The sequence below is a fragment of the Manduca sexta genome, unplaced genomic scaffold, assembly GCF_014839805.1.
Source record: "Manduca sexta isolate Smith_Timp_Sample1 unplaced genomic scaffold, JHU_Msex_v1.0 HiC_scaffold_1157, whole genome shotgun sequence".
Taxonomy (NCBI): domain Eukaryota; kingdom Metazoa; phylum Arthropoda; class Insecta; order Lepidoptera; family Sphingidae; genus Manduca; species Manduca sexta.
Window position 1 is genome coordinate 7869 of NW_023591994.1, and position 13080 is coordinate 20948.

The 13080-nt window shown below is 37.8% G+C and overlaps 1 protein-coding gene and 1 non-coding gene across 2 annotated transcripts; one reads left to right on the forward strand and one right to left on the reverse strand.

The window, feature by feature from the left end:
• Trnar-ucg lies at nucleotides 1–73 on the reverse strand. The gene has a single exon. It is a non-coding gene; the product is annotated as a tRNA-Arg (tRNA).
• An 8567-nt stretch (nucleotides 74–8640) lies between these two features.
• LOC119191186 (juvenile hormone epoxide hydrolase-like) lies at nucleotides 8641–12679 on the forward strand. Its single transcript, XM_037445080.1, has 4 exons — nucleotides 8641–8797; nucleotides 11313–11537; nucleotides 11906–12070; nucleotides 12509–12679. The coding sequence occupies exons 1-4, from the start codon at nucleotides 8744–8746 to the stop codon at nucleotides 12662–12664; spliced, it is 600 nt and encodes a 199-aa protein (XP_037300977.1). The 5' UTR covers nucleotides 8641–8743; the 3' UTR covers nucleotides 12665–12679.
• The last annotated feature ends 401 nt before the right edge of the window (nucleotides 12680–13080 follow it).

Here is a 13080-nt window from a genome sequence, read left to right on the forward strand (position 1 = left end):
CGACCGTGACAGGACTCGAACCTGCAATCTTCGGATCCGAAATCCGACGCCTTATCCATTAGGCCACACGGTCATATCGATTGTCCAGACAGAATCCGGCCGCTTTAGACATTAGACGATACATTTCGTTTCTATGACATTTCTATTAAATACTAGTTGACCCGACCGACTTTGTCGTGTCAACTATGAATTTGCAGCGCGCATTCTGTCAATCGCTGAAATTAACTTTTCTTAAATTTTCTAACGTTCCGCTCAACTTCCTTAATTTTTTCTTTCAAAGAACCTTCTCTTGACAATAACAAATACAACAAAAAAAAAAAAAATTGTGAAATCCAGCCGTTCACACGTGATGGCGTGACCAAGGGAAATTGGGATTCAGTTTTTATATATATACTAGCGGACCCGACAGACTTCGTCCTGTCAAAAAGATTTGTAATATGACAGTTTTTTGTTCCTATCTATTTTATTGTCGGGGCAAAAATTCTCCTGAACAGAACCTTCAGCCCTGGTGATAGGGCGTTGTGAATAAAAAATAATTATTAAATAAAGCAGATATAAGCATTTAAAAGTAAGTAATCGCTTTATTGGTAATCATCATAATTATTAACAAAAATCAGTTTTATTTTCATTGTAGTGCTTTATGATATACAATATTTTTTGTTTGATTCCCTGGCGCATAGACAAATAAATCTGATGGTTTTCCAACACGGGAACAGGCAATATACAATTGACCATGGGAGAAACATGGGTTTTCCAGATTAATACCACAAACACTTAATAATTGCCCCTGGGACTTGTTTATGGTCATAGCAAAAGCAAGCCGCACTGGAAACTGTAGTCTTTTAAATTCAAATGGCACATCAGTCGGAATCATTGGGATGCGCGGTATGAGAACATCTTCTCCTTTATACTTTCCTTTCAGTATAGTTGCTTCTATCACGTTGTTTAGTATTTTTTATCGCTAACCGTGTGCCGTTGCAAAGACGCGGTTGGTTGATATTTCGCAACCTTATAACTACCGATCCAACCTTTAATTGAAGATTGTGAGGTGGCAATCCTGGCAAATCCAGCGAGTTTAAAAATTCCGGTGGATAGTTGACTACATCATCTTGGTTAGTAGCCGAATCAACTGATTTATATATCCTAGCGGACCCGACAGACTTCGTCCTGTCAAAAAGATTTGTAATATGACAGTTTTTTGTTCCTATCTATTTTATTAGTCACAATGCGATATCACTTTTGTTGAGTTTCAGAACGCGACATTACATTATTATATTCTGGGGCCTTATTCTCTATCCCGCACGTTATTTTGACAGTGCGTAACAAGCACGTAACACAACGCATCATATTTAGTACTATAGAAATTTGGCTTACAGAATACCATTCCACGCACATTTCTCGAAGATAACATGACACGGCCGCGTTACGCGTTTACACTATCATACAGAATAAGGGCCCTGTGCTCCAACGCACACTGCTTTGTTTTAGGAACACACCTACATTGCTTAGACAACAGTGAACTTTATAAAATAGCAATAAAGCTCAAATTGACTCTACGTATTAGTTAGAAAACGTTTGTATAGGATAAAGAAAAGGACTGTTTTTAGGGTTTTTCCGGCAATTATTTGATATTTTCTCGCCGTAAAAACCATCCTTGAGCTTCGACGAATATTAAAAAAAAATAATTGGCCAAATTGGTCCAGGCGTTCTTGAGTTATGTGCTTACCAACACATTTAGCGATTAATTTTTATATTATAGATAGATTTTTTACAGCCACGCGACCTCTTCAACAGTAATAGTTATATCTCAGTAAATTTACATAAAACCGTAATGTACTATTAACCTAAACCTTCCTCAAGAATAGCACTATCTTTGAGTAAAAACCGTACAGAAATCCGTTTCGTACATTTTGAGAAAATCAATCACGAACAGACAGATAGTGGGGACTTTGTTTTATAATATTAAATATCTGAGATCGTATTTTTTATTATTTTGTAATAGAACCAAGGGTACGCCTCGAGCGGGTTTACCATCATGTTGAACACCTGGTGGAAATCATCAAGGATATGGATATTTTTTCATTGAGAGTGGTTTATTTATAAAGATGTGAAAGCAGTAGTAGCAGTATTCATATGAAAACTATCAACTTACATGGAGCGGTGTAGCAACTTAAAAACAACCTTTTTTGTTTTTATATTGGCACCGCAAAATTGTCCCAATGTACCTGATGGTAAGTGGTGGGATCGACTGATGAGGGATGATTACCCCTCGGCAGTCGACACAATTATGCCGGCCTGTTGGAACCGTATATATATAGATCCCGGAACGCTACACACTTACGAAGGCCACTAAAGCGGGCTTTGGTGGTCGCTATCCGGGCGGATATAAAATATATCCTACCACCAACAAAACTATACGATCTAATTTAAGTAGTAAGTCCAAGTTAAGCTCTTAGCAACAAGTAGTAACCAATATGTTAGTAAAAATTCAGAACCACTTGGTATTGCGAGTAAAAATAATTTTAGTGCCGTAAGAATTTTTCGTCGCGTGACAACCTTACTATGAAGATAACGGCATTGGCAGTTCGCCTTTTAATAGCCACGTAGAGGTATGTATGCGCGTTTTCAAAAAATCTATATGTAAACGTAAAAAAGTTGTAAATTACTAGGTATCCATCAAACTTAGGGTCTCATGATTTTGGAATAAAGTTCTTAAGATCGGGCCCTGTGTATACTGTATACCTATCTATAAAATACATACATACATAACATCACGCATTTATCCCCGAAGGGGTATGCAGAGGCGCAACTAGGGCACCCACTTTTCGCCAAGTATGTTCCGTCCCATGATGTGATAGGGGGCGAGCCTATTGCCATATCGGGCACAAATTCCAGACTCCGGGCTGATACTGAGCAGAAAAACCCAAATATCACTTTGCCCGACCCGGGATTCGAACCCAGGACCTCAGAGCGCTATTGTACCGGACATGCAATACAACTACGCCACCGAGGCAAAATACAATAATAATATGTTGACTCTATAGAAATGTTTGTTTTATACATTATTTAGTTTAATACATTACTATATTATGATAATATAATGTATGGTAAGTCGGGGGAGAAAGAAATAAGTAAGTCAGAGAAGGTTTAGGTTCCTTCACGATTCCTTCACAGTTAAAGCGAACTATACTTGCGTACGTTCGTGTCCACAATCCATTCCATTCCCATCAAGGCTATTGTACAATCAACAATAATTTACTACTACATAATGCTTTGAAGCGGCGATAGCCTAGTTGGGTGTGGAACGGACTGCCGAGACGAATGTCCGTAGGTTCAAATCCCAAGGGCACACACCTCTGACTTTTCTAAAATGATGTGTGTATTCTTTGTGAATTATCGTTCGCTTTAACGGTGAAGGAAAACATCGTGAGGAAACCTGCACATCTGAGAAGTTCTCTGTAGGAATTTCGAAGGTGTGTGAAGTCTACCAATCCAGGCCAGCGTGGTGGACTAAGGCCTAATCCCTCTCAGTAGTAGAGGAGGCCCGTGCTCAGCAGTGGGCAAGTATATAATAGAGGGCTGATATTATTATTAATGCTTTGAAAATAATAATTTACCAACATACTTAGTTTAGTAATGCGGACTCGCGCAATAATTGCTCGACCATCATACTTTTTAAACTGTATTGCATGAAACATAAATAACGAAAAACATCATTAAATGATTTGGATATTTCAGTACGCAATTTTACACCTATTCATATAATCTCATAATTATTCATTCAGGCAAAAAAGAAATCGTACACAGCGCCGCTGTATGAATATGCTTTATTGTTAATTTGCAACTGTACAATTGATGAATAATATATATTGATATCGGAAATGATATCTCACGAGAAATGTGTATTTTTTATTATATTGGTGATAGGTTTCTCATATGTGAGAGTTCTCCTGGGTAGGTTCCACCACAATGCCTTTTTCTGCCGCTAAGCAGCAGTGTTTAATCACTGTTGTGTTCCGGATTGAAGGACATTGTAGCCAGTGTAACTACTGGACATAATAATACTTAATATTTCATGTCTCAATATGGCGAGTGCAGTGGAATACCGAACAATACATTATAACTCAATGTGTTGGATGGTGTTTCTACTGTTTCTGGGTAGTCGTATCGCTTACCATCAGGCGAACAGCAAGCTCATCTCGTCGTTCAAAGCAAAAAGAAAAAAATATACCAATATTAAGACTGCCAGTAAGACATTCATAACAATTTACTATATTCGCCAGCCTGGGTTACTGAATGAAATATTGCCCATTATTGAGCACGGGCCTTCTTCGCTACTGATAGGGTTTAGGCCCTAGTCCAGAACGCTGGCCTGGTGCGGGCAGACTTCACATACCTTCGAAATTCTTACAGAGAATCATCAGTTCAAGTCAAGTTTGTTCACGATAAAAAATATAATGTTCACGAAAACCTAGTTGGGAATGATAAGTTTTATAATATCTAGTTACTTCGCTAGCTTTATGATCTTTCAGTAGCTGCTTTTTTCTTTCAACTAAATATACTGTCCAATAAACGTTTAAGTTTAATATTGTAGTTGAATCAATTGTCAGTGTATTTTTTACCTAATATAATAGAACATAATCCATCCATCATCCCCTAAGGTTTGGAAAATATGAAGGAGTGGTCATATATCCAGCAATGAAACAGTTCATCGCGATATCGTCGACAAGATTCAATACTGGACAACTCTGTCTGCTGTGTGGAACTACAAAAAAATATAATTGTCATATACTGGTATTTAAAAATAGAAGCCAAGCACACTACGATCTCAATTACAAGATATTATAGAACTAGCTTTTGCCCGCGGCTCCGCCCGCGTTATAAAGTTTTTCAGGCTAAAGTTTTCCGTTATAAAAGTAGTAGTTTCCCGGGAGCCTATGTTCTTCCCAGGGTCTCAAACTGTCTCCATACCAAATTTCATCTTAATACGTAAGGTAGTTTTTGAGTTTAACACGTTCAGGCAGACAGATGCAGCGGGGGACTTTGTTTTATAATATATTTTTAGAACTTTTTAAGAGGAACAATCCCGTCATACATCATTGTTGCATAACTTTAACCGTTTACGCAGCGCACGCAACGGAAGCTCTCAAAACTAATAATTTTTCCCCGTTTTTGCAACATGTTTGATTACTGCTCCGCTCCTATTGGTCATTAGCGTGGTGATATATAGTCTATAGCACTCCACAAATAAAGGGCTATCCAACACAAAACGAATTTTTCAGTTGAAACCGGTAATTCCTGAGATTAGCCATTACTGCTCCGCTCCTATTGGTCATAGCGTGATGATATATAACTTTGAGCACTCCACAAACAAAGGACTATTTAACACAAAAATATTTTTCAGTTCGAATCGGTAGTTCCTGTGATTAGCCATTACTGCTCCGCTCCTATTGTGTATAGCGTGATGATATATAGCCTATAGCACTCCACGAACAAAGGGCTATCCAACGCAAAAAGAATTTTTCAGTTTGGACCGGTAGTTCCTGAGATTAGCGCGTTCAAACAAACAAACAAACTCTTCAGCTTTATATAATAGTATAGATAATTTTGTTAATAATCAGATGTTTTTTATTTATTGCTTTAAATGCTGAGACGAGCTTGCCGTTCGCCTCATGGTAAGCGATACGACCGCCTATAAACAGTAGAAACACCATCTAACACCTTGAATAATATGCACTGCTCTCGCCATTCTAAGACATGAGATATTAAGTCTTATTATGTCTAGTAGTCACACTGTAAGGGGAATCTGAAGGTATTAGTAGTTGGTAAATTCTTTCACTAACAGAAAGATACGCTATCCCTGAGTTATCTTCCTGTCTCTGGAATGGACCCTTTTACAGGCGGGACCACATGGATAGGCTAGTAAATGTATAATTAAAATATCTGAAAATTATTTCAATTTCAATAAGAAGATGTCGTACAAAAAATAATCAATATTGAATCAACTGTTTAAATTATATCGCAGAAATCGTATACTTAATTATTTTTTTGATTACCGTCACAGTCTTTTGCGCAGATCTTTTGTATGACCATTGTTGTTTTGCCTATTTTCGTCAGCCTCGGCGCTTCGTGCACTTTCGATTTTTTTAGTTTGAAGGCCATATTTAAGTATGAGGAACTTAAAATTTTATTTCATTCAGCCAATATAAAGTCTTAAGTAAAATTCCGGAGGAGTGTTAGTTGAACTCGGAGGTTTCCGTATGAACTTGTAGGTAGGGTATTTAATAATATAACTTGAAACAAGGCAAACTTGACTTAGCCGTTTGATCCCTAGACACGGTTATAGCACCGACCGTAAAAAACAAGTTTGTGATAATAAATTCGCTGTTTTGATTATTAAAGTATATAATGAGGAAGGTGACGTGGTCAGTCAGGCCAAAAAAAAGGGCGCGAAACTGTAACGGCTGGCCAGCGGACCATTGCGTTGGTGTTACACCTTCCTTGCATTTTGCTTAGGATCGGACGGACGTTCACAATCGTTGCATTTCGCTAACTATATTTCTATGTTCTTGCTCTTTTGCTTATCTGTTAACTAATTTGATTAAAATTGTTGTCGTTTAGCAAATAAGTTAAATTTTTGTTATAAGTACTAAATACTATTTTAGTTGTGAGTTAATTGTCAAACAAATAAATATTAATAACGTTAAATATATATTATCAGTTTTTTGTCGTATCACTATGGTATAGTTGCAGTGCTGAGGTCTCGGGTTCGATCGTCGGATTGCAAAGTGTAATTGGTTTCCTATTAATTATCCCGATATCACATCATAGTATATACTCATACTAGAAATTAGGTGGACCAGTTGCGCCTCTGCCTACCCCTTCGGAGATTAAAGCCGTGAGTGATGCAATTCGAGGTAAGCGGCTTGCTCGTCTAGTCAATATTTTGTTTTTTCTAGTTTAGTCCAATCAGGCATGTTTTACTAGCTATTACCGCCTACGTGTTACCAAAACGGATTCGTTTATGTATTATGAACTGTAAAATGTTTATTCTAAGGAGTCAAGGCTTGCGAGGGTCATTGGCATTGAATTTTACTATGTTATCCATGCATTTTAATACGATTTAACTGTCTATTTGTTTCGCTCTAAAATCTAAACTATTAAACGGTTGTTCATGAAATTTGGTTTTGAGGAAACTTAAATAAGAAGAGATATCATGGCCTATTTATAAATTACAAACGTCAAAAGTCGCGACCAAAAGTAAGTTCTTTTTGTTCCATCTGTAATATCCATCCTGTATGCTGGTAGACCGAGGAAGGATATAGGCGACGTATTTTCTTCGAAGCAAAACCTTCTTAATGATCACCATTTTTAAAACAATCAATGGTATCAAATTTTGTTAACAAAAATACTAAATAATTGGTGCGACCTAAGCATCAAAATCAAAATCCTATGTTTAGGATTTAAAATTATATCCTTACCAAATTTTATTGAAATCCGTTGGGTAGTTTTGAAATTACAGCTTTCAGATAGGCACAATGATGCGGCTGGAGTCTTTGTTTTATGATATGTTTTTAAGAACTTTTTAAGACTAACAATTTTGTCATCCATGATTGTTGCATTATTTTAACTGTTTACGCAGCTCACGCAACGGAAGCTCTCAAAACTACAAAATGTTCCCCGTTTTTGCAACTTTCTTTCATTACTGCTGCGCTCCTATTGGTCATGGCGTGATGAGATATAGCCTATAGCTTTTCTCGATAAACGGCTATCCAACACTTGAAGAATTCTTCAGTTCGAAGTAGTAGTTACTGAGATTAAGGCGTTCAAACAAACAAACTCTTCAACTTATAATAGTAAAGATTAGTAATCTTATTTATATCTATATCGATTTCTGAGACACAAACTCATGCTATTAATCCCCGAAAGGGTAGACAGAAGCGCAACTGGAACATCCACTTTCCGCCGCGCGTATTCCGTTCCATGATGTGGTAGAAGGTAGTCTTATTACCATATCGCACACAAGTTTTGTGTTTACAGACTACATTTACTGCCAAACCATATCTATGCAAAAGCTGAAGAGTTTGTTTGTTTGGACGCGGTTATCTTTAGAAGGACTGGTCCGTTTATGAAAAATTTTTGCTCATAAGAAGCCACATTATCCCTGAGTACTCGAAACTTTTGATTAACACTTTATATTACCTCGGAATAAAATGGGGCCTACATTTTAAGTTAGACCTCTAGCAATACATCGGTTAAACAATATTTAATTCCATGCAGTAGTATTGCGTGACAGTTTTTACGTGTACAAACATACACACAGAAAGACAAGAAATCTAAAAACTTTTGTTGTGTTGTTGTTTTGGCTTCTGTTTCTCTTAAAGACTTCCCATAGTATTGTTCAATATAATGTACAGACATCGGCTTGTTACAATGTTATTATATGTAAAGATAGTTTTATTTAGTTTTATATAAAAATAAATATCTGAAATAATTTCGCAAGTAGGTAAAGCCGCGAGCAAAAACTAAGAAACACATTAACATAAGACATGAATATTTCACCATTTAATCCAAACGCAGTCAAAGAAACATTAGTATGACGTGTTTCCGTTAATTATATATAGCGAAGGTAACACGTTGGTGGCTCATTCACAATCATTCTTCAGTATGTGGTGGTTGGTCTTGTTAGCAGTAGGAGTTGGTGCGGACTTGCCCACGTTGGACAACACCAAATGGGGGTGTGATGATGGCCCTGAGGGGGAGATCACGCCGTTCAAAAATCACATTTGATGATGAGGTAAGTGGTAAGAATGCTATCGGTTTTAAAAAAGAAGTTGTGGAATTTTTGAGACGTTAATTGGATGACGCCGTTTGTCGTTATGTTTAAAATAATATAAGTATAATCAACGCAGCCGGGAAAGCATATCGCTCAAATAAAACGTACAGAAATTAAGTCAATTTTGTAGGGTACGATCAAATGCTGGTGGTAGTGCTAAGTGTACCGTATACCAGCTGTAAAACATTCATAGTAGCTCACGTGGGTCGCATTACGGGATTGTCGTGTATATCCGGTTTCAATCAGACCAGCTTTGTGTTGACTGGGAAGAGACGACTATTACTGGTCAGTCGATTTCTTTCTGGATATCTACTCCCCATGCCATTGCATGCACTGGGGTCACTTTTCTATGACCACATAAAAAAGGAATGCGAGGGTAAATAGACATTCAACTAATATCTAATTTAACACGTATATTGGTCAACCTAATTTGAAGAAACGAGTTTTAGGAACGAAAGATAACCACTCTACTTATAACTGGGTATTTTTAATTATTTTTTTGGTTTGAATGACAAGACGAGCTTGCCGTTCACCTGATGGTAAGTGATACGACCGCCCATAAACAGAAGGAACACCATCCAACACCTTGAATTACAAAGTATTGCTGGTATTCCATTTCGCTCGCCATGCTGAGACATGAGATGTTAAGTCTTATTATGTCCAGTAGTTACACTGGCTACAATGTTCTTTAAACCGGAACACAACGGTGACTACACACTGCTGCGGCAGAGATAGACATGGCGGTGGTATATACCGTGCTAGCTCCTGGGGCGTTGGCGTCACACGCAACGCCGACGACACGCTTGTCACAGTGAACGGTAGGATCTTTCAGGAGATCCCAATCTTGGCGGCAGAGGGCAGCACCGGCCACGTCGTCAGTCGAATCCGAGAATAGGGATTAACTGTGGCTTTTAACAAAACCAAGGTCTTTTTCGAGTTCATGGCTTTCGCAAGGGACCACCAACTAATGCTTACATCATTTCTGTTCATAATAGCAACTTTTTGCCTACATGTAGGTTGCCATTGATTTTTTTGTTATTTTTTACAGTAATCATGGTTGTAATTTTTACACGTAGATATTATTGGTACACGCATCACATTGTGATTCAAGTATTTACCTTTGTATTGGAAATAAAAAATGTTTGTGCTATTAAAAAAGTAACGAGACTTTTTTTCATAATAACGTCAGCACCGGTGACGATCTGAATTAAGGGTATGAACAGTAAAATTTTGAGTCCTGTTTATTACCGTCGATAAGATGATTGTAGACAAACATTTCAGAGTAGAGTTCCGGAAACAATCTATAAATTTGTAAAATATTTTTGGTTTACCCTCAAGGGGTTTAAGCTAAACTCTCCCAGAGTCAAATATTATTCGCCGTCTTCGGATAAAAACATCATATCATTACTATGTAATTATAATATTTGTTCAGCTTTGACTATACACGCAATATTTTCATAAATATTTCCTAATTAGGTCGTACCTATGTTAGCACTCGATAAAGAGAATTATAATTCTGTTGACAACATCGCAATTACAATTGACGACAATCAGGTTTTTATTAACTCTTATTTGCCTTAAGATATTTTATTTTTATTGCTTTGAATGATGAGACGAGACCATCGTTCGCCTGATGGTAAGCATTACGACCGCCCATGAACAGCAGAAACACCATCCAACACGTTGAATTACATAATATTGTTTGGTATTCCACTGCGCTCGCCATCCTGAGACATGGGATCTAAGTATCATTATGTCCAGTAGTTACACTGGCTACAATGTCCTTCAAACCGGAACACAACAGTGACTACACACTGCTGCACACTACCCAAGTGGACTCTCACATATGAGAGACCTACCACCAGTAGAAATGTATGTCTATCAGATTGTACCATTCTACTATTTAGGGCTGTGGAATTTAATAAATAAATTAACTCTGTATATTAATACCAGCTGTGTATTTTATACTGACCCACTGCTGGCACAGATCTCCTCTAAAACTGAGATGGTTTAAGCCCAAGTCCACGTCGATGGTTTTAGACAGATTTGCAGACTTCACGCACCTTCGAAATTTTTATATAGGTTTCCTTACGAAGATTTCCTTTCCTAACAGTAGACCGAACTTTACTGCTGCAACTTATCTTTGGTTGCTTGAAACAGTGATACAACTACGGTCAGGTATTGATTAAGGTCTACAGCATAGTATCACATGGGCCACAGAAGTAGAGGGGGAGAAATGGTGGGCCATCTCCATCCTAGAACGTAAAGGCCTACAGTTACACAAAAAAATCCACCTAAATTGTAAAATTTGCAATAATAAGGATAAGAAAGTTATTTATTTGGGGTACAGACTTCTTTCGAAAACAACTTTAGCTTTCCCGTGTGGTTAACAAGTCCATTCCATTTATATTCTACACATGTGTTTACAATACAGCTGTCATTGAGCAAGATAATCATTATAATCTTATAATCCCAGATGATAGCTGATCTGCGCATGCGTCTCTCCAACCACCGCCGCCCTGTTCCAACGTTTGAAGGCGTGAACCATCGCTACGGGTTCAATTCCTACGACCTGGAGCGCTGGATACAGTACTGGAGAGAGGAGTACGACTTCAAGAAACGTGAGGAGGCGCTCAACAAGTACCCTCAGTACAAAGTCAGGGTGCAGGGACTGAACATACATTTTATTAAAGTGGAACCGGTGAGTATTATTGAGCTTGATTGAGTGAGCCTATGATTATTTCTAACTAGTTTACTTTATGCAAATGAAAATATCGTTACAATTGGTTCATGTGCTTAAGAGATATTTCCGAGAAAACATAAACAAATAATCCCACATCGTTAGCCAGTTAAGTAACAGTCCGTCAGTCAAATAGACTTAATAATTCACAAGGTCCTTAATTGATGACCCCATCTATCATTCTATCAATTTGTCAGTTTCAAAACCAGTAAATATGATACTTTAGTAATGACTTGATGAACTCTAAAGTCTTGTTCAAATAATTGAACGATACATTATATTCCTCGACAGAATTATAGCTTCATATTTTGACTCTATTTAATCTGTAGGTGAATAAAACCAAGAGGAAAGTCACACTGCTACTCCTTCACGGATGGCCAGGATCCATCAGGGAGTTCTATGACGTCATCCCAGGCTTGGTAGCTGACCACGACTCCAGAGACTTCGCGATTGAAGTCATCATTCCCAGCTTACCTGGATTTGGGTTTTCTGATGTAAGTCATCTTCATCTTGTGGCTAATGATCAGCCACAGGAGATTCACCAATGAACAAAGGTATTTTAGAAAAATAAATACGTAAGACATGCTTAATTCATCTAACTTCACGTCGCTTTATGTAAAAAACATATGCATACAAGATGTTTGGATGGTAATCAGCTTTCAAAGATCAGTCCAATAGCAGAAGAAACCTGCTTTACGGATAATTAGGTAAGAGATGGAACCTGATAGACCTCACAGCAGGCAGATATTTGTTTATATGACTAATGGCTTGCCTAAGCTTAGGTTCCTCTGGCGGAACCACTCGTAAGAACTATACATAATTTGCCCTAGCATCAAAGCCTAGGACCTTTACATCTGTTAGACACGCTACTGCTAGATCAAGGAGACTACAAAGGTAAAAGGAAATTGTTTCATTCTTGGCATGTTTTTCAGGCTGCCTGTATCCCCGGTCTAGGAGGGGTTGAAATGGCAGTCGTGTTGAGAAATGCGATGAAGATCTTGGGATACGAAAAGTATATAGTCCAGGGGGGTGACTGGGGATCTTACATCGGATCTGCTATGACCACAATGTACCCTAAGGTAAGGTAACTGAAACTAATAAATTGCGAGTATTGAAATTAAAATATTTCGTTTTAGTTATGAATAATTAGTGCTCCTGAGACTCGTCGAGGATCACCGCACGATGTCATAATATGTGTTCAACAACTGATTCTGGTTTACATGAGTTGCAGTGGTAGGTATGCACTCATATCGACTACAGCAACTCCTAGTCTCGTAGAGTAATCTATGGGCATGGTGAGACATCGAATGTCTCAAGATGAGCCTAGTTGACTGCTATCAAGAGCTTTGAAATTCAAAATTCTGAGAGATATGGCTATTGTTTTTGAGCAGCCATTGGTATAAATTGACGATTGGAATAGATGGGTAACCTTAAAGATGATACTTATAATACACCGCATGATATTTTTTTTTATTTCTTTTATGTTATGACTGCCCATAAACGG

What these genes read in the sequence shown, in the direction of transcription:
- LOC119191186 (XM_037445080.1), top strand. Translation starts at nt 8,744, where the DNA reads ATGATGGCCCTGAGGGGGAGATCACGCCGTTCAAAAATCACATTTGAT. An exon ending in ATTTTATTAAAGTGGAACCG is followed by an intron (nt 11,538 to 11,905) that starts GTGAGTATTATT and finishes TTTAATCTGTAG; the next exon opens with GTGAATAAAACCAAGAGGAA. An exon ending in CTGGATTTGGGTTTTCTGAT is followed by an intron (nt 12,071 to 12,508) that starts GTAAGTCATCTT and finishes CATGTTTTTCAG; the next exon opens with GCTGCCTGTATCCCCGGTCT.